The sequence below is a fragment of the Neovison vison genome, chromosome 13, assembly GCF_020171115.1.
Source record: "Neovison vison isolate M4711 chromosome 13, ASM_NN_V1, whole genome shotgun sequence".
In the NCBI taxonomy this organism is placed as follows: domain Eukaryota; kingdom Metazoa; phylum Chordata; class Mammalia; order Carnivora; family Mustelidae; genus Neogale; species Neogale vison.
In genome coordinates this window covers 133,015,342-133,036,869 of record NC_058103.1, presented here as the reverse complement: position 1 = coordinate 133,036,869, position 21,528 = coordinate 133,015,342, and the positions used below count along the sequence as shown (strand labels likewise).

Here is a 21,528-nt window from a genome sequence, read left to right as displayed (position 1 = left end):
CTATAATGCATCCCTGAAGTGTTTTGTTTTGTTTTGTTTGAAATTTTACTGGTCTGTGAAGTCTGGAAATTTTATGACCCTTAGAAAGCTATTCTTTGTTTTTGTTCTTTTTTTAAGATTTTATTTATTATTTATTTGACAGACAGAGATCACAAGTAGGCAGAGAGGCAGGCAGAGAGAGAGGCAGAAGCAGGCTCCCTGCTGAGCAGAGAGCTCAATGTGGGGCTTGATCCCAGGACCTTGGGATCATGACCTGAGCCGAAGGCAGAAGCTTTAACCCACTGAGCCACCCAGGCGCCCTGCTATTCTTTGTTTAATCTTGTTCTATGACTTTATTGGCAGAGGAAAACTCTGAAGCAATGTATAGAATTTATTTTAAAAGATTTTATTTATTTATTTGGCGCAGAGAGAGAGAGAGCACAAACAGGAAGTGTAGCAGGCAGAGAGAGAGAGAGAGAGAAGGAGATTGGAACCCCAATCAGGGAGCCCAATGCAGGGCTCAAACCCAGGACCCTGGGATAAAGATCTGAGCTGAAGGCAGATGCTTAACTTCCTGAGCCACCCAGGTGCCCCCAGTGTATAGAATTTTCAAAGACATGGCATAGAAGTAAGGCTAGAATTACTTTTTTTTTTTTTAATTTTATCTATTAATTTGACACAGAGAGAGAGACAGTGAAAGAGGGAATATAAGCAGGGGAAGCAGGAGAGGGATGAGCAGGTTTCCCTCAGAGCAGAGAGCCTGCTGTGGGGCTCTATCCCAGGATGCTGGGATCATGACCTGAGCTGAAGGCAGATGCCTAACGACTGAGCCACCCAGGCACCCCCAGAATTACTTTTGTTGTGGTGGTGGTAGTGGTTACAGTGTTTTGCTACAATTCTATTTCTAGTATTTAGTATATCCTCTTCTGTGGCATTATCAAGGTTGTCTTGTGTTCTCATAGGTCAGTGACGGAATACTTTCCCTTTGCATTTCATATGTAAACTCACACCTCATACCAAAAATAAGTAAATAGGCCTTTCTAAGGATATATATATTTTTTTGTAATGGAAACAAAATATACAAAGTAAAATGCAGGCATGAATATAGTTGTTCCTTTGGTCAAGACTGTTGTAATAAATGGTTCTAGCTAAGATTTACAGCGGTTTTGTGCAGTTCTTTTTTTTTTTTTTTTCATTCTGAGCCGCAGACACCAAAAATCCCACAGGAAGTTCTCTTTCTGAGTGTTGTGGTTTTTTAGTTTCCTGTTCAGTTTGCATTAGATGATCAGAAAAAACATAATCTGTGCAATCGAAAGAGGTTCTTGGTTAAACTCGATTGTTACTCTAAATGAGAATCTCAAACTTGCTTGTATTTCTTCCCATGGATGAGTCTAGAGGAGCTATAACCACATTCACACCTGAACAGTAAAGTTGTGGTATAACTTTAGTTGTTCAGTGGATAAACTCTCCTTTGTTAAAGGAGCAACTACCTGAGATTATGCTCTATGCTTTCCACTTCGTATCAAAGCATTTCCCCAAAAATCAACCATTGAGATGAAGATGTGTTTTTAAGACTTGACAGTAGTGTTTTACTTTCATTTTTACAAGTGACAAAAACTTTCTCTTGCTACTCTAGAGAAAAGGAAACACATAAAACATGTTATACAGTTTACTTCGGATATTACAAATATCACTGAAAAAATTTTAAAGATATTTTTTCTCAGTGAGATATTTTTACAAATGTAACTTTTAAAGCAAGGTTATTCTCAAGGTAAAAATTTTTTTTGCTTGATTTCAGTATGTCTTAAACCATGGCAAAAATAAAATAAACTAAAATTGTAATCAGATATACTGGATCTTTGGCAAATTGTTGTAATCAAGCATTTAAATGATATACAGAAGACTTGATGAAAAGTGACAAATGAGAACAAAAGAAAAGTTTTGGTGCATTTTTAGGTATGTCTCCAGGTTTAGGTGCTATTAAAAACAGGATGCCTAGTTCTAGGCAGGTTATGCTCATTACATGCCTTAATATATGATAAAAGTAATAAACACATGAAAGGTTTCCAGTAATAAAGCAATAAAGACATGAAAAATCTCTACATTTTTTAGAAACAGTGCTTGTTTCTGGGGCACCTGGGTGGCTCAATGGGTTAAGGCCTCTGCCTTCGGCTCAGGTCATGATCCCAAGGTCCTGAGATCGAGCCCCACATTGGGCTGTTTGCTCAGCAGGAAGCCTGCTTCCTTTTCTCTCTCTCTCTCTCTCTCTCTCTCTGCCTGCCTCTCTGCCTACTTGTGATCTCTGTCAAATAAATAAATAAAATCTTAGAAAAAAACCAAACCAAACCAAACAAAAAACAGTGCTTGTTCCTAAGGAGATTTTAATTGCAATTCTTTTTTTTTTTTTTTTAAAGATTTTATTTATTTATTTGACACAGAGAGAGAGAGAGAGAGAGACAGCGAGAGAGAGGACATACAAGCAGGGGGAGTGGGAGAGGGAGAAGGAGGCTCCCTGAGCAGGGAGCCTGATGAGGGCCTTGATCCCAGGACCCTAGGATCATGACCTGAGCTGAAGGTAGAAGCTAATGACTGAGCCACCAGGCACCCCTTAATTATAATTCTTAAAAGAACAAATAATACTTTGCCCCCAAACAAAAAAACTACATCATAAGTTTAAAACAAAAGTGACTTCAACCATTTCTATGGAGTGGGGGAGAGGAAAGAATAAGGGTTTGATTTGCAGAATGCTTTTTTCTAGCTCAGGTAGCTTCAGTTGCAAAATATATGAAAAGGTTACTTTGGGATCTTAGTAGATATTTATGTATGATATACAGATATTTCTTGGCTAGGAGAAGTTTGATCTTTCCATATAGTTGAGTTCCAAACAGAAAATCATTGTTTGAAACCTGGTGTTTTTGCCTTTCCCCCCTTTCTTGTGTACCTTTTGTGGCACTAGGTTAGGTAATAATTTAAAAATGTTATTTATTATTTCGAAGAATTTCTGACATTTGTGGAGAGCTTTACATTGTACAAAGTGAGTAATAATGAAGCTGGGAATGGTTTCTTAGGTATTTGGCATTTAGCAAGGCAGTCAGCATTGTGGGAAATGTTTGCAGAGACTGGTTAAACTTGGACCATGGGTTGCAAGTCTTTAACCTCCTTTTCTGCCCAGATATGAGCTGGAGACTGGCTTCAGAAATGGAAGGCCCCCTGAGCCCTTCACTCACCACCATTGAACTGCAGCATTTTGGTTGCCAAAAATATACTTTGGAAATCCCTGCCTACAGAGGTGGGTGAAACTTTGGATGTATCTTGAGGCCTGATGTGGGTGGGCCACGATATCACAGTTCTCTTGGGTCTTTCCCAGTCTGCTTGCCCAGGAGTGCCCACAACCTTCCCAATTTTAGTTTTAGCACTATGGGTTTGTCGAGAAGGAGAACAATCATTTTGATCCTGTTAGGAGCACTTTAGAGATGAAAGCCAGGACGTGCTTTACGTAAAAACGCATTCTGCTTTCAGTGGGAAAGCAAGGCCCAGGCATGTGGTGACAGCTGTGACCATCGATATTCACGACGTTAAGGAAACTGTTGTCAGGAAAGGTGGTAGCCTTTCCAGCAGCCCTTTTGTGCCGGGGCTGATCATTCGTGGCTTGAGGAGCCAAGTGGACAAGTCTCTGCTAGAAATCGAAAAAGCTTTGGTATACAGTGGCTTTCTTCTCGGGGACGATTTCTGCTGGACCTTTGATAAAAACAAACAGGAAGACTCGCATGCCAGCGGAAACTGTCCACCAAGTACTTTGGGAACTGGGCTTTTCCTTCCGCGACTGGGGTCGGACCTCGGGAGGAAGCGGCTCCGCCCCCGTCGTGGCCCCACCCCCATCGTGGCCCCGCCCCCCGCCCAGCCGGGCATGCTCAGTGGGCCGGGCCGGGCCGGCAGGTTTGCGTGGCCTCCCGCAGTTGCCGGCGCTGGCTCAGCCCGTGGGCGCTGGGTCCTTTCTCCGCGGCTGGGTCCTTTCCCCGCGGCTGGCTCCAGGGAAGTTACGTGCGGAAGCCGGCTTCTGAGGAGCCACCGGGCGGACTGCGGGGACGGCCGGACGCCCCCGGGGCTAGCCAGTGGCGAGCGGGCGGGGCCGCCGTGTTCGGGCTGTGAGAGCTTTGGGAGGCCGAGCGAGTGGCCGCACTCGGAGGGAGGCGCCGGCCGGGCGCGCCCCGCGGAGAAGACCCGGGCGGGGCGGGCGGGGCAGGCGGGGGGGGGCGCTTCCCGGACTTTTGTCCGAGTTGAGTCCCCGCCCCGTGGGCCGGGCCTCTGCGGCCGCCCCCGCCCCCAACACCGCTTGCTCCGGGGAGATGTTTATCTGGTCTGTGGCGTGAGGAGCCGGCGGGTTGGTGGCTCGGAGTTTTGGGTCCGAGGAACCTCGCGCGGCGCTGGAGAGAGACAAGATGTCCGCCAGGGCCGCGGCCGCCAAGGTGAGCGTCTCCGAGGCCGTCAGGGCCGATCCCGAGCGAACGCGGCCGCCCGACCTCGTCGGGCCCGCGCTCCGCGCTCCTCCCCGCGGGCTACTGCCCAGGCGCCGGGGGCGGCAGCGGGTGGGCCGGGCTGGCTGGAGCCGTGGGCTGCTCGGAGCCCCGCGGGCGGGCGGGCGGAGGGCGGGGACCCAGGAGGGGGCGGCAGGCGCGCAGAGCTGCGGTCCGGGGCAGGTGCATCGCAGCCGGCGTCTGTGCCTGGCTCCGGCTCGCGGCGGGCGGCGGGCGGCGACGCGCAACAGGTCCGGCGCCGGCAAACTCGGCGGCAGGAGTGGGTTCTGCCGACACTCAGGGCGAGACTGCGGCGGGCGGGAGGTCGGGGTTTGGGGTGCCACCTCCGGCAAGCCGGTAGCTGCCGTCTGTGGAGGAGTGGTTGGTCACCGGCGAAACCGTGTAGTTTCGATCTGATGTCACTCTCCGTGGTATGCGCGCGCCAGTGATAAGACATTGAGGCAGCAGAACACTCAGTGTTTTGTGTGTAGCAGGTCGGAATTTTTTTTCCGCACTGTGTAATTTGCTTAAGGTAGCATTGAAAAAGTGAACCCCTTACCACTTTTTAATAGTTTAATTTGAATTAAACTTTCAGAAGTAGCACAAAATACTCCTACAAATGGACAATGCGATGAAGTCTAAAAAATAAAATTAAAGACTTGTGGGTGTAGCGAAAAGTGACACTTTTTCCTATCAGTTTTTACATGTGCTCTGAAGTCCTAGGACATTTTTCTCAGTGCTGTGAAACTAACTTGTATGTTACATCAGAAAGCTGAGTTTCGTAAACTCAGTTAAAATCCCCCTTTCCTTTTCTACATTTACTCTTTTTCATCATACAGTAGTACCTGCTCTTTTTAACAATTTACAGGCATATAGAAATGTGAAGAGTAAAAATCCTTTTGGAAAATCAGTTCATTACTTCAAACAGTATCGAAGTACATAAGAAGGTAGTGACTTATGTATTTATTTTTTGCTGGAAATGTTTATTCATAGCATCTGGAACAGGGTATAATATGGTCCTGAAGTTTCTGAACTCAGGACCTTGTTTTCTGGGAGGCGGAGATTAGCAGTTACATTTAGTACTGAATATATATATATTTTAAAGAGTATAATATTCGTTTTTTAAGAAAATTTTAATTTGTACCTTTTTGACCTTACGTTGATGAAGAACAATCTAGAGATAAAATCTGAGCCAATGACTTAGAACAAAAAGCAAAATTTTGCTTAAAGTAAGTTCGCTAACTTAACCTTTAAGGGAGTTTCCTCTCAGAGGAAAGGCTTTGTTTCTATATTACACATAGTGTCACTTTGTTTCTGAGGTGTGATCTCTGGTACTTGATATCCAAGACAACACACTTCATTTTATTATTATTACTATTTTATTATTTTTTAATTAAAATAACACTACATGAGGAAAATAAGACAACATACCTTTAAGAAGATTATTTGAAGTATGGAGAGAGGTTAAGTTTTCAGTGGATTGTTAGAGTAAGATTTAGAAGAAACAATATTTTCCTTCCTGAATTATGGGATTGATAATGGCATTTTGAAAAGCATCAGTATTTAAATATTACATTGTAGGGACGTGTATTCATAAATATTTATGAGTAAAACATGAGTTGAAAGTTTATTTTGTTTAAATGCTGTATTATGCGTTACCACAAAGTCTTCTGTAGAACAAGGCAGGCAGGCCATGAAAAAATAGGTGAAGTGAAAGAATATTCAACCTTTTCTCCAAGTCACATTTAATATCTTGAGGTGACTGAAGTGCTTACTGCAAGCCAGACTGTGTATTTAATACTTTACGCGTGATACTTGTGTTCCCCTACCCTAACCCTCAGCTTAGAAAAAAAACAAAAAGAAGACATTAATTTTGCAGCTTGCTCTTTTGTTTTAGCAGAGGAGTTGTAGATCAACTCTCTAAGCCAGTATTTGTGGTTCTATATTCTTTGTAGTAGTTGAGCAGTCTGTTATCCCAAGAATATGCTGCAGATCATCCTTGCCTTATTGACATTTAACCTGCTTTCAGGATTTTGCTGTTGTAATAGGTAGGTTTATATTTATATCTGTGCATCAGTATAGTGTGTTATGTCCTTAAAAATGGAGTTTTGGGGTCCAAGGGTATGTGCATTTAAATTCTAATAAATTCCTCTAAGTTTTTCTCCAAAAAGAGCATGCCTAGGAATAAATACAATGTTTGTTGGTAAATTACGTGTTCTTTTAAAGGACATAAAATATGAATAAATTAGATGAGGGAGATGGGGAGAGTCAGTATTGTAGAATATACCAGTTTCCCCAAGTCGATATATACACACATATATATGTAATATAATTCCAAATAGAATTTCAGTGGTATTGCAGAAAACTTGGCATATAATGAAAAAGTTTATCTGGTAAAATAAATGAATGATAGCCGTGAAATTTTGGATAAAGAAGGCCCTCCTGAAAACCTAATGTGTTATAAATTCAGAGTAATTTAAAGCAGTCTGTCAGCTCAGGAATAGACAGTGGAACCACAGAATCCAGGAACAGTATTATATTTGAGTTTTTGGTGATTATCATCATCAGCATTTAATGTGTCGGGTATTGTTCTAAGTGCTTAACATAAATTAACTGATTTAATTCTTATAGTAACCTATGAAGTGAACATTACTATTACCCCTACTTTATGGATGAGGAAGTTGAAATACATAAAATAATTTGCCTAAATTCAGTTAGTGAGAGAGAAAAGTTAGGAATATATGATAAAAATTGGGGAAAGGATGGGTTATTTTTACTAAGTGCTGGGACTATTGGTTATCCTTTTTTTAATGGTGGTTTCCTGCTTTAAACTACAGGCAAAAAAAAAAAAATCGAAATGAAATGTTTGAATAAGAGCAAATAAAATAGATTATAAAATACTAGAAGAAAGTGTAGAAAACTTTTTAAAAAAATACACCTGGGTGGAAAGGGCCTCTTTGTATGTGATGTTAACTTAGGAAATAATTAAAGGAAAAGGTTTTTGTATGTGTAGTATACATGAATTGCAAACAGAATTGCTAGTGCACCTAATAATAAAATTCTAGAGTTGAAAACGGGAATTTGAGGGTGGTTCTCTGTCTCACCAAGGAATTAATTATGTAAGAAAGTGGTGTGAATAATTATTAGGAACATTTCTTATTGGTTGAATCACAGAAAGTATCTGAAGGAAGTTGCAGTTTCTTCTGGATTTTCAAGCTGTTTCACTTTGGAGGAAGCAATAAAATAGAAGATTGTACTATCATAAATGCTTACTAGATTTTGCTGCTTATATGTTTCCATTATGTTTCAGGAGCAGTATTTTTTTTTTCTTGTAGTAATCTCTAAGATTATAGCATAATGAAGTATAAAAATAATTTACATCACTTCTTAGGAATTGATTTATTATATCAAGTGAGGTACAATGTACTTTTCTTTATTTTTAATTTATTTTTGTTTATGTATTTTGAAAAGCTGGGTGTACAGTTGAACTCAGGGCTTGAACTCACAACCCCGAGATTGAAACCTGAGCTGAAATCAAGAGTTGAACACTGAAATGACTAAGCCACCCAGGCGACTTGGACTTTTCTTAATAGCTGAACATTTGAAAGTTAAGAACTATAGAAAATTTGTCTTTACAGGTAGGAATTGTGTCCTTTATGGCTGGTACAATGTAGTTTTAGTTTAGGTGCTTACTGACCAGTGCGTATTTGCCACATATTGCTTTAAAAGTAAAGGGAAAACTCAGTGGACTTTATGAGAATTCAGTTGATTGTGTCTGCCAACTTTTAATGAGCTTCACTGTAGTAATATATTTCTGGATTTGCTAATAAGTTTATACATTACTTATTTTTCACTAGGAATATTTTTACAATATTAAAGGCAAGAGGCTTTTATGTTAGCATTTTTTTATAATTTTTTTATGTTAGCATTTTAGATATTTATGGTTAAAACTGTAATTTATGTTCTTCGTTGATCATCCTGACTGTATTTACAACTCTTAAGTTTATTTTAGGACCGCTCTGTAAGAGAGCTACTTTTCAAATCATACTGTGCCTTTTCTCTCAGATTGTGCAATGACATAAACTCCACTACACTGTTAGGATAGGGGACCCCCCCCCCTTTTTTTAAGATACCAATGTTTTCATGTTTATATCTTAAACCTTTATTTTATGTTTAAGAAGGACTCATCTCAGGGTCATGAGATGGAGCCCTACATGAGGCTTTGGCTCACCAGGGCGTCTGCTTGAGGTTCTCTCTTTATGTTGTCCCCAAATAAACAAATAAATAAAATCTTAAAAAAAAAAAAAAAGACTCATGCTGCTCATTGATTACTGTCAGTAAGTGATAGAGAAGGTCAGCCATCCTCAACCACCAGATAATGAGTTTGAGACCAATCTGTGGCATTGATGGGTATAATGCTGGGACTGTTCCTTGTTTGGTTTGAAGGAAAAAGATTACAGTAGTTTCAGTCACTTTTTTCAGTCCTGGAAACAATGTACTGGCTTTGACATTTACTTGGTCTTTAATCTTTTTTTTCTATTTAGAGACCAAATGTAAACGCTGTACAGTTCTAAGAATAAAACAGTATAAATAAGACAGATTACCATGCTGCTAAGGAAAAGGTCTTAAAAATGATTTTGGTGAAAATTTGGAAATGTGATACCGTTTCTTCACATAACCCTGACTGGTTAAATTTCAGTCTACTGAAAGACCATTAGTTTAGCTGTAAATTCGTGTAAATTCGTGTATGGGACAGACTTCCCATCCCTGACTGCTCTTTCCAGGCTCATGGACACAACATGTGCACTTGGTATCCAGTATTGACTGAGCACAGTGGCTGAAGACAGGCTAGTGGAATGAGCAGTTATTTTTTTTATTAGTAGAGTTTTCTGATTAAATGTTAAATGAGACTAAGAGAAAGTTGTTGATGACTGGTATATTTCTGAAATACTTGACTGGAACTTGCTTTGCATCTCTGAATTTTGAAAGGCAGTCTTGAAAAACCTTTCTAGTTTAACAGCTTTTAATCTGGTAGGAAGAGGGAGACAATAGTTTACTGAGGGTTTGTTCATTTGTTTGTTATAGTTTACTTGGTTTTAAATTTCATCTAAAATTGCTAAGTTTCAGAACAGTGTTTCCAGTATAAGGCAGCAATAAATATCGCCCTTTCGGTATCTCTGACCTAGAGCGCTTCTTTATTTATTTATTGTAGAGAAGAGTAGCTTCAGGTTGCTCCTTTATGGGTTAGCCAGGTGCTTTATTTCCATTCCTTCTGAAACAGATGAATTCTTAATAATAAGAAGAGTGCAGTGAGTATAGGAGTACGGAATTTCATTTTATACCTTAAAAATGAATGAAAATAATAGATTCTTGTGTGATAAACTATCACAGAAACACTGCTTTAGAACAAAAGACCCATGTTGCCAGAATTCATACCATAAAACATACCATTTGAGACTTAATAACAAAGCCCTGACTTTTATATGTAGTTTTAAATCCTGAGTCTCAGATGGCGCTTAACTTTGGATAGATCAAAAGATAAGTTTTTTTTTTAGTTTGTGTTGTAGGTTTGTATCAAAACAACCTAGTAACTCTTTCGTGCAAGTGAAATGCTGAGAATTGAACTGACTGATGAATGACCTCAATCGTTCTAGTTTATTGTGCCCAGAAGGGATATGAACGCAGGAGTTAATACTTTAGATGGATACTAATTAAGAACATAAAGTTAGCTTATGCTTCTTTTAATTAAAATTTTTTTTTTTGATTTGCTGAAATACGGTTTTTGTTTTTTTAAAATAGTATACATTCCCCAAGATTGAAAGTTCATCATTTTTTCTTGGGTATCGTAGCAATTTTCACTCTTTTGGAATTGTCACTAGTAATCTTTGGGGTTGGTACAATTTCTGATTACTGAATTAAACATAATTCAGTTACCTCTCACTTCAGTTCATAATTATAGGATTTCAGTGATAGCTAATTTTTTTTGTTGTTAACCCAAGAAACATTCATTGAACACCTTTTGTTTTGGATCCCTGTCTTCTAGAAGCTTATAGTTTCCAACTGCTTTATTCTGTAATAATCACTTATGAAATTGTAATACAGTTTTACATTGTTTACCCATAAAAAATATGATTGTGGGACGCCTGGGTGGCTCAGTTGGTTGGACTACTGCCTCCGGCTCAGGGCGTGATCCTGGAGTCCCGGGATCGAGTCCCACATCGGGCTCCCAGCTCCATGGGGAGTCTGCTTCGCTCTCTGACCTTCTCCTCGCTCGTGCTCTCTCTCACTGTCTCTCTCTCTCAAATAAATAAATAAATAAATAAAAAATATGATTGCACTTATAGTCATCTTATAATAACACAACATCCTGTGTGCTTTTTGGTTGGGGAAGGTGGTAGAGTCATATCTAGAGCTTGGGCTTACTACCCGGTTTCGGTATTTTTCTTTGTTAATTTTTTAAAAATGTTTTAATCGAATCTGGATACATCTATGTAAGTATTGTATGCATGTTTGGTAAAAGTATCTCAAAAGGAGAAAAAGGTTAAGAATTATAGTCAGAATTTACTTATAACTCATTGAGAATACTGACATGGAAAATGCACAGTATGCTAGCTGTTCCTGTTATATTTAGAGTCTGACAAGCTGTGAAATATGGAACAATTTGAGTTTTTGAAACTTTATTTCACATTCAACAGATATTTATTGGGAAGCTAGCATGTGCCAAATCCTGTTGAAGATGCTTGAGATAGAACATTGAACATATCTCTGTATTTATAGAGCATTTTAACGGTGTGAGCGGAGAGCAACAAAGAAAATACTGTACATGATGATAAGTTCTAGAATTCCTAACGTGCCATTTCTGGATCATAGCCTCTTTCTTCCAAAGATTATAACTATCTTGTCTTCTGTGGTACTCATTTTCTAGCTTTTCTTTATAATCTACCACTTAATTATGCATTCCTTGAACACTGTAGTTTGCCTGTGAGCTTTACACAAACAGAATCTTCCAGTGTGGCTTCTGTTGTGTATGGCTTCTTTTGCTCAGCATTACTTTTGTGAGATGTGGATAACTAGTTCATTAGTTTTCATTGTATTCGTGGATCAAATTCATGGTATTGTATAAGGACTTAACTACCAAACTGGCTTCAGGGAAAAAAAAAAAGTTTGAAGTAGATTTTTGTGGTTGGTTGGTTTTTTTGTTTGTTTTTGTTTTTGTTTTTAGAAAAATATTGTATTCCTGTCTTTGGACAAGAATTAGATCAGCCTAGATTAGCCTGTCGCTGGAGTATAACAACTGTGTGAAATATAGAAAGCTGCTTTTGGTATTCATATGATGTTCACCTCAAAAAGTCAAAAGTCAAAACTAAAGTTTAGTTTTGAGGGTATTTTATGACTAAGATCTTAAAAATTCATCCTCTTAAAGTATATTTTAGTAGGTACCCGTTTACCTAACTCTGATCAGGCCAATAAAAGCCACAATCAGGTTTGCTTTGGACGGAACAAGTAAAACAGTCTTGCTTTTCAAAGTCTAATTGTAGGAAGTCTTTTCCATAGTGTCATGTAAAGGAACTTTGGAAGATTTATTTACTGGTTGTTTTTAACAGTGATACGTGTTGAAGTATCTGATCAAACAAATTTATACCAACCCTTATTTTTCTGCTGTGTTGTCTATAAAACCAGAAGACAGCAGCCCTGCAAGTAGATTTACATGTATTGTCAATTTGAGAAATGCGTGTCAATAATAAATAGCCCCCTAATATTGAGCACTGATTCTGTGACAAGTACTCAGTTACGTCTTTTGTGTGCATTATTTCATTTAATCTTAACAACTCTGTTAGGTACTACTATCACTTCTATTTTAAATGTGAGGTTGCTTGATGCTTTATCTTGCTTATATGCTTTGTAATTCATACATGCACATGCTTATACATAAGTTCGTGTGTGCTAAAAGAGTGTCACAGAGGTGAGTGTGGAATGGTGTTAGGTGGGTTTTAGACCAGGTAGATAGCATGAATCATGAAAGCCGGGAGACAACAAGGCACTGCGGCAGTCAGAGAAATGCAAGCTGATCTGAAGGAAGTAGGTATTGCTCAGCTCCAGCTGATTGTCGGCATAGAAGGAGGCAAGGCAGGCCAGATCTTCCAGTTTTTTAAAACAGGTTGTAAATCTGGATTTTTGTGTAAATTATCTTGACTTAAATATTGTCAGCTGATGTCATTTTTTATGCCTTTTTGCTGTGAGTTATAGGACCTATGTGAAAGTCTATAAAGCACATGTGCATTAATAAATTATTATAATGTGAACACCCGTGTAAACACCATACAGGTCAAGGAATAAAACATTGCCAGCTTCTCAGAAGCTTCCCGCCTTGCCTGTTCCTAACAGTATTACCCTCATAAGGTAGCCCTTGTCTTGACCATAAGATCCATATGTTGTGACCTGCCTAAGGCACATCGCTGTTTTTTTTTTGTTTTTTTAAGATTTTATTTATTTATTTGACAGACAGAGATCACAAGTAGGCAGAGGCAGGCAGAGAGAGATAGGAGGAAGCAGGCTTCATTGTCGGGCAGAGAGCCCCATATGGGGCTCGATCCCAGGACCCTGAGATCATGACCCGAGCCGAAGGCAGAGGCTTTAACCCACTGGGCCAGCCAGGCGCCCCCACATCACTGTTCTGACTTTATGTTTTTAAGATTCATATATTGTTGTATATGAATTTATTCATCCTCATTGCTGTATAGTGTTCTATTGCATGAATATACCAGTTTATTCCTTCTGCTATTGATGGACATTTGGGTTATTTCCTAATTTGGGCTGTTAAGAGTAATGCTTCCATAAACACTTCTACATTTCTCTTGGTGAACACACATATATTTCTCTAAGATACGTATTTAAGGTTGGAATTGCTGCTGGATTATTTAGTGTATCTTCAATTTTAGTAATTGAAATAGTAATTGAATAATATCTTTTCCAAAGAGGTTGTACCAGTTTATGATCTTCATCATCAGTGAATGAGGGTTCCTTTTGCTTTGCATTTTCACCAGTACTTGGTGTTATTAGAAACTTTAATTTTAGCCCTTCTGGTGGGTCTTTAGTACATATAGTCTCATTGTAGTTTTAATTTGTATTTCTTTGACTAGGTGAGATTGAGCAACTTTTCATGTTTATAGTCTGCCTGTTCAAGTATACTTTTCTGTGGGACTTTTTCTTACTGATTTGCTTTATATTTTTTGAATAAAAGTCAATTGATCACATGTATTTTAGATCTGTTTTCCAAAAATGGTGGTTCTCTCTTAATGGTCCTTTCATGAATAGCAGTTCTTAATTTGAATGTGGTATGAGGGTCGTGGCACAGGGAAAGGCCAGCAAAAAAAAAAAATTTCAAGAGACCTGGTAGGTGGCCAGATCCTATGTAGAGAGAGACCAAGTAAAATAAGGACTGGAAAGGTTATCCTTGAATAACCCTAAGTTGCTTTATATATGAGTTTAGGCTCTGGAATCTGAATCTCGAGTCTACCACTTGATAGCTGTTTTCTCATCCATGAAATGCAGATAATGACAACAGTACCCATCTCAGGGTGGTTGTGCACGCTGCACAGTGCCCAGCACATAGTAAGCCATTATGTTAAGCTGTTATCTTTTTTTTTTTTAAAGATTTTTATTTATTTATTTGACAGAGGGAGAGAGATCACAACTAGGCAGAGCAGCAGGCAGAGAGAGTGGGGGAAGCAGGCTCCCCGCCAAGCAGAGAGCCCGATGTGGGGTTTGATCCCAGGACCCTGAAATCATCACCTGGGCTGAAGGCAGAGGCTTAACCCACTGAGCCACCCAGGCGCCCCAGGCTGTTATCTTTTAAGAAAACATTTTAAGTGCCCCCATCTTAATATCAGAGAAGAGCCATGCAGGAATTAGGGTTTTCTGTGTGTGCATCCGTGTATGAACATTTAATCTGTGTATTTATGTATGTATATATTTATTATCTGATACTAGACAGAGGTGGTCTGCCCAGCCCAGCAGGATGTGCTATGATTTCAGAGAAGTCCATGGGCTCTGAGAGATTTTCAAAAAATTTATTATAATAGCATTAAGTAAGGCATGCAATCTTTATATTCTGATGGATTGGAGAATAGAAATTATAGACCATTCTAAATCCGGTGCACAGTTTGAATATCTACGTAATATGGTGAATGAGTGATTAGCAAATTTCGTTGTTTTTAATTCCTGAGCACTTCGTAGTTTTCCACTTGTTGCATCTGTATTCTCTAGCATTCCTTCTAGCTCTCCTCCTCTCCCTCAACATATATATACATAATACACATTATAGTCTCTCTGGATTCCTGTAGTAGCTGCCTAAGTATAATATATCCCTTCTTTCTCACTCTTTTCAAAACCCAAGTTTTATTAGTTTCCCACCCCAGCACAATCTCTTCCTAAAACTCATAGACTTCTTACTGCCTTTAGAAGTAAGACCAAAATCCATACTATGGTCGTTAAGGTCCTTCCGGATTATTTGAACCCTGCCTATTCCTCTGGCCTCATCTTGTATCTGTCTCCTCCTTGCTCTATGTTCTCAAACTATGCTGTCCTTTTTGGTTCCTCGTAGATGTTGCACTTCCTGCCAAGTTTCTCTGAGTTCTCTTAAGACACTGTTTTTCTTTCCTTTGTAGTATTTAAGCCTGTGATTATAAAGTTGTGATTTTTTTTTTCCTCCCACCAGACTGTAAACTCCATGAGAATAAACACAGAACTTAACACAGCGTCTAAGATATAATAAACTCTTAAATATTATTTGAGTGAAAGAAGGACTTTTCCGACCCAAGGTCTCTTGCACCTGGAAAGCTTCCCTACCTTCATCCCTCATTCACCAAGCATCCGTTCCAGTTCTTTTCCTCAAGAACCATGTCCTGAGCCCCCAAATTGGGTCAGAACTCTCCTTTAAGCCCGTATACTTTGTCTTTGTAACACTACGGCAACTTGTGTTTACTTTCTGCTGGTTATTTAATCAATATCCGAAGTCCTTCCTAGATTTAGAGTGGTCTTTTAAATACTCTGTTACTCGCTTACTGGTAATAGACCAGATTAAAGGCAGCCTGGAAACGAAATGTACCAGCACATCTTCAGATCTAACTGCTTTTTTCCTTTCTGAAGGGAGGGAGTTGCTGAAAATTTACTTACTGGCCTGGCATCTTGGTAGCAGCATTCTTTGTTTGGGTCTTTCCTGTATTAGTAATTAATTTCTGGTCCCCTCATTAAGGAGCGCACTGGTTGGATGAGCACCAGGTGTTGTATGGAAGTATTGGATCACTATATTGTGTACCTGAAACTGATACTACACTGTTACGTTAACTAGTTGGAATTTAAATAAAAACTTAAAAAAAGGGACACCTGGGTGGCTCAGTTGGTTAAGCTGCTGCCTTCAGCTAAGGTTATGATCCCAGGGTCCTGGGATCGAGTTTTGCATCAGGCTCCTTGCTCAGCAGGGAGCCTGCTTCTCTCTCTGACTCTGCCTGCTTGTGCTTTCTCCCTCTCTCTCTCTTTCTGAGAAATAAATAAATTAATTAATTAAATCTTTTAAAAACCCCAAAACTTAAAAAAAACACAAAGAAGACCTACAGATGGCCAAAAGACACATGAAAAGATGCTTAACATTACTAATCTTCAAGAAAAAGCAAATCAGAACTACGATGAGATATTACTTCATACCTGTGAGAATGGGTAAAATCAAGAACACAAGAAACAACAGGTTGGCAAGGATGTGAAGAAAGAAGAACCCTCTTGTACTGTTGGTCTGAATGCAAACTGGTGCAGCCACTCTAGAAAACAGTATGGAGGTTTTTCAGGAAGTAGAAAATAGAACCACCCTAAGATCCTGCAATTGCACTTCTAGATATTTACCCAAAGTATGCAAAAATATTAATTCACAGGGAATATGTGCACCCTAATGTTTGTAGCAGCATGATCAATAATAGCCAAATTATGGAAACAACCCAAGTGTCTATCATCTCATGACTGGATAAAGATGTGAGACATATATAATGGAGTATTACTCAGCAATCAAAAAGAAGTTAATGTTATCATTTGCAAGGACATGGATGGAGTTAGAGAGTATAATGCTAAGGGAAATAAACCAGTCAAAGAAAGACAAATACATGATTTCACTCATATGGAATTTAAGAAACAAAACAAGCAGAAGGTGGGGTGGGGAGAGAGCCAGAGAGAAACCAAGAAACAGACTCTTACCTATAGAGAACAAACTGACGGTTTTGGGTAGCGGTGGATGAAATAAGTGATGGGGAATAAGGGCATTTGTGATGAGCACCAGGTGTTGTATGGAAGTGTTGAATCACTATATTGACACCTGAAGCTAATATTTTTCAATAGTTATTTTGATTTTTTTAAAAAAGATTTTATTCATTTATTTGAGAGAGGGGGAGAGAATGTATGCCTATAAGTGGGGCAGTGAGGGGGGGGGAGTGCAGAGGCAGAGGGAGAAGCAGGCTACAGGCTGAGTGGGGAGCCCAGTGCGGGGCCCGATCCCAGATCCCGATGTCATGGTCTTGTTGAAGGCAGATGCTTCACAGGCTGAGCTACACAGGCACCCCCACCTGAAACTATTATTACACAATATGTTAACTATATTGGAATTTAAAGAAAAACTTTTAAAAAATTTCCTAATCCCCTCAAGATACCTTCCTTTTTTTTTTTTTTTTTTTAAGATTTTATTTATTTATTTGACAGAGAAATCACAAGCAGGCAGGGAGGCAGGCAGAGAGAAGAGGAAACAGGCTCTCCGCAGAGCAGAGATCCCGATGTGGGGCTCGATCCCAGGACGCCGGGATCATGACCTGAGCCGAAGGCAGAGGCTTTTTTTTTTTTTTTAAAGATTTTATTTATTTATTTGACAGACAGAGATGACAAGTAGGCAGAGAGGCAGGCAGAGAGAGAGGAGGAAGCAGGTTCCCTGCTGAGCAGAGAGCCTGATATGGGGCTCGATCCCAAGACCGTGAGATCATGACCTGAGCTGAAGGCAGAGGCTTTAACCCACTGAGCCACCCAGGCGCCCCTCTTCCTTTTTTTGAAAGTGGAAGTATTTCATATCCATACAAAAGTATGTGTAGAGTATAAAAAGCCCCACATTACCATCACCAGATACAGTTAACAAATTGTGATCAGTTTTATCTATACTTAGAATGCATTGTACCCTAGCTCCCACCCTTATTTTGAAGGAAATACCAGGCTTGTTTTTTTATCTGCCAATATTTGAGTATCTCTAAAAGATAAGAATTCTTTAAAAAAAGAACGATATGACCATTATCACACTTTAAAAATAAATTCTAAATCCAAAATTCGGTGTTTAGTCAATGTAAAGTTTCCAGTTGTCTTAGGTATGAACTTGCTTTTTAAATATATTTTTAAAAAATCAGGATCCAGATAAGGTCCTCCTGTGTGGTTGTTTGGTGCACCTCCTAATTCTCTTGGACTGTAAGATTCCCTGGGGCACCTGGATGCTGTAGTATACAGCTCCTGATCTCAGGGTTGTGAGTTCAAGTCCCACGATAGGTGTGGAGATTGCTTAAAAATAAAATCTTAAAAAAAAAAAAAAAAAGGACTGTGAGGTTCTCCCATCTCTCTCTCTCTCCTCCTCATCCCCCTGGTAGTTTTAGTGGTGAGGAACAGGATTGTTCGTCCTTGTAGAATTTCTTCCCCACAGTGGTTGCAGTATTTCTCCACCCTTTGGATATCCCATTCATTGGTGATTAGAGCCAGACCAGTTCTATTAGAAATATGTGAGCTACACATGTAACTTAAATTTTTTAAAAAAGATTTACTTATTTATTAAGAACATGAGAGGGGAGAGAGCAGAGGGAGAAGCAGACTCCCTGCAGAGCAGGGAGCCCTGTAATTTAAAATTTTTATTAGTCACATCAAGAAGTTAAAATAAGAGAAGTGAAGTTAATTTTAACATTTTATTTCATACATATACCAAAAATACTACCATTGCAGCTGTAATAGTACCTTCAGTTTCTGTCTTTCCTGGTCTTTCACAGCCTTGACACTTTGAGTGAACACTGGTCATTTTTTAGAATGTTTCAGTTTGGGTTTGTGTGATGTCTCAAGATTTGATTGAGATTATATGTTTTTGAAAAGACTCCCACAGACATAATGGCTTGTCTTTCTCAGTGCATCATGTCAGGAGAAAGTATATCTGGTCTATTTCTTTTATTTTCTCTTCATTTGTTAAAAAAAAAATTTCTCTGTAAGGAAGAGCTAACCCTTCTTCGTTTCTTTATTTGATTATTTATATCTGTATGCATTCACAAATCATTTATTCCATGGATTACAGTCAATTAGTATTAGTGTTAGTTTTGTTGCTCACAGTGTTACAGCTTTGGCCATTGGAACTCCTACTTTGAGCACTTCTTATTTTCTTGGTACAGGTGTTCATGGTTCATTTTCCCTGCCCTAACCCTAGATTCACTTTCTTATCCAAGGAGACCTGATCCTTTAATTGGAGAATGGAGTTTAGAAACCAGGATCTCTCTGCCCATTGGTATTGTGGTGATGTTGTTCCGGGGACCTCCTAGCAGTTACATCTAGACAGGCACATTAGGTTAATGTTCTTCTTCCCCATCCTCTTCAGCTGTGGTATTCATTTGAAATAGGTTTATTGGTTAAGTGTTTGTATTCTGTTTTGGGTCCCACCTCCAAGATCACCACCATTACCATCTACCTCTTTCTGGTTGATTTTGATTATTTATTATTTTGGGGTATCTGAAACATTATTATGGTTGAAAGCCATACAAAAATATATGCTCAGAGGTGTGAATTCTTCCTCATTCCTACCACCCCAACCCATTTTCTTTTTCTTCCCACCTCTTTCCTGCTTACCTTGTAATTTCTTTAGTTTCTCGTTTATCATTTCAGTATTTCTTTTGCACAGAGAAATTGGTACCTGGGTATAATCTTATATTCCCTTCTTTCTTACATGAAGGGTAGTATACTGTATTCTTGTACTTTATTCACTTAAAGGTATGTCTTTCAAATTGTTCCATATCACTTCATAGAGATCACCATTTTTTATAGCTGCATAATACTCCTATTGCGGATGTACCATAATTTTTTCATCCACTATCCCATATATGGTCATTTAGGTTGTTGCCAGTATGTATTTGCAATTACAACATTTCTACAACGAATGACCTTGTACGTATTTATATTCCATTGCTGGAGATCTATCTTAGAAGTAGAATCTCTGGGTCAAAAGATAAATACATGTTTAGTTTTGTTAGGTATTGCCAAGTTCCCTCCAGAAAGGACAGTACTAATTTGTATTCCCATTAGAAAGTTATGAGAGGAACTGTCTTGCGAACAGACTGTGTTATCATCCTTTTAAAATTTTGCCAGTTTGAGAGGTGAAAAATAGTATCTTGGGGTTATTTTGATTTCCATTCCTCTGTGAGTGAGTTTGAACATTTTTGGAAATATTCGGGGCCATTTTCATATTTTTTTCGTGTGAACTATTTTTCTTGTTTCCTTTTTAAAATTTTTCTTTTTTCCCCAGTAGTTTATTTCTTTACATATTAGACATATTAGCCCTTTGTGGTGTATTTTGCTAGTATTTTCTCCTAGGTTGTTCATTGTCTTAAGACTGTTGATGGTGGGGCGCCTGGGTGGCTCAGTGGGTTAAAGCCTCTGCCTCCGGCTCAGGTCATGGTCCCAGGGTCCTGGGATCAAGCCCCACATCGGGCTCTCTGCTCTGCAGGGAGCCTGCTCCCTCCTCTCCCTCTCTCTCTCTTTCTCTCTGCCTGCCTCTCTGCCTACTTGTGATCTCTGTCTGTCAAATATATAAATAAAAAATCTTAAAAAAAAAAAAAAGACTGTTGATGGTATTGTGTGTGTGTTGGTCATGCAGATACTTTTTATTTTTTGTGTACCCAGATTTATTTTACTTCCTAAGGACTGAGTTATGGTTAGAAAGCTTTTCGATACGTCACTATTAAAGAGGAATTCACTTGGGGCACCCAGGTGGTTCATTTGGTTAAGTATCTACCTTCATCTCGGGTCATGAAATCAGGTCCCACATCAGGCTCCCTGCTAGATGGGGAGTCTGTTTCTCGTTCTTCCTCAGCTGCTGCTGCTGCTGCTCTCTCTCTGTAAAAAAACCACAAAAAACAAAAAACAAAACTTCAAAGAGGAATTCACTTGAGTGTTCTTCTAGTATTTATGTAGAATACTATTTTTATATTTAGGTCTATAATTCTTTTGGAGTTCATTCTTGTGCATGGTGAAATATAGATCTAATTTTATGTTTTTTCCAAATGACTAACTAGTTGTTCCAGCACCATTTTATTAACAAGTACATCCTTTACACCAGCAATCTGAGATGTTAACTTTCTCATATCCTGATTTGTCATTTATTTTGGTGGTCTGTTTCTGGATTTTCCATTGTGTTCCACTGATCTGTTTCTCTAATCATGTATCAGTATCACACTTCTCCTTATAGAACCCTTATAGTATGTCTTAATTAAGAGATCTTTAACTGATAGGGCTAGTTCCCACCCCCCCACCCCCACCAAGGTTGTTTTTCTTTTGTAGTGGCTTTTTTTGTTGTTGTTTTGTTTTGTTTTGTTTTGTTTTTTTTACCTGTTATTACTTTCATATGGAAACATACAGTATGTGTTCTTAATGTCTGGCTTCTTTTATTCCTTGAACAACACTGTGAGAATCATCCGTATTGCTTGTTGTACTTTATTCATTCCATGGCTCTGTAATATTGCACTGAGTGCAGTGGTTTTCTATTTTATTACTGATTGCATTTAGGTTGTTCTTGGCTTTTGGTTATTCAGAATAGTGCCTTTGTGAATATTCTTGTAGTGAATGTGCACATTTTTGTTAAGTGATCATAGTGTTTTGCATATTGGCAGATTTCAAAGCAGTTATACCAGTTTACATTCCCATTAGTAGTGAGGTCTGATTAGATTGTTCACTAACACTTCATATTTTCTTTTTCATATTAGCTCATGTGTAAATAAAT

The 21,528-nt window shown here is 39.0% G+C and overlaps 1 protein-coding gene across 6 annotated transcripts in view; it reads left to right on the top strand.

Annotated features, from left to right (window-relative positions):
• Positions 1-21,528, top strand: part of TJP1 (tight junction protein 1) — a 248,609-nt gene that overhangs the window by 135,483 nt on the left and 91,598 nt on the right. The window contains exon 1 of one of the 6 annotated variants that reach the window (XM_044230312.1): positions 4,251-4,445. The exons of the other annotated variants lie outside the window; for them this stretch is intronic. Within the exon in view, the coding sequence (XP_044086247.1) occupies positions 4,419-4,445 (27 nt within the window). The 5' untranslated portion in view covers positions 4,251-4,418. Of the gene's footprint in view, positions 1-4,250; positions 4,446-21,528 lie in introns of those variants that run through there. 6 annotated transcript variants of the gene reach the window in all.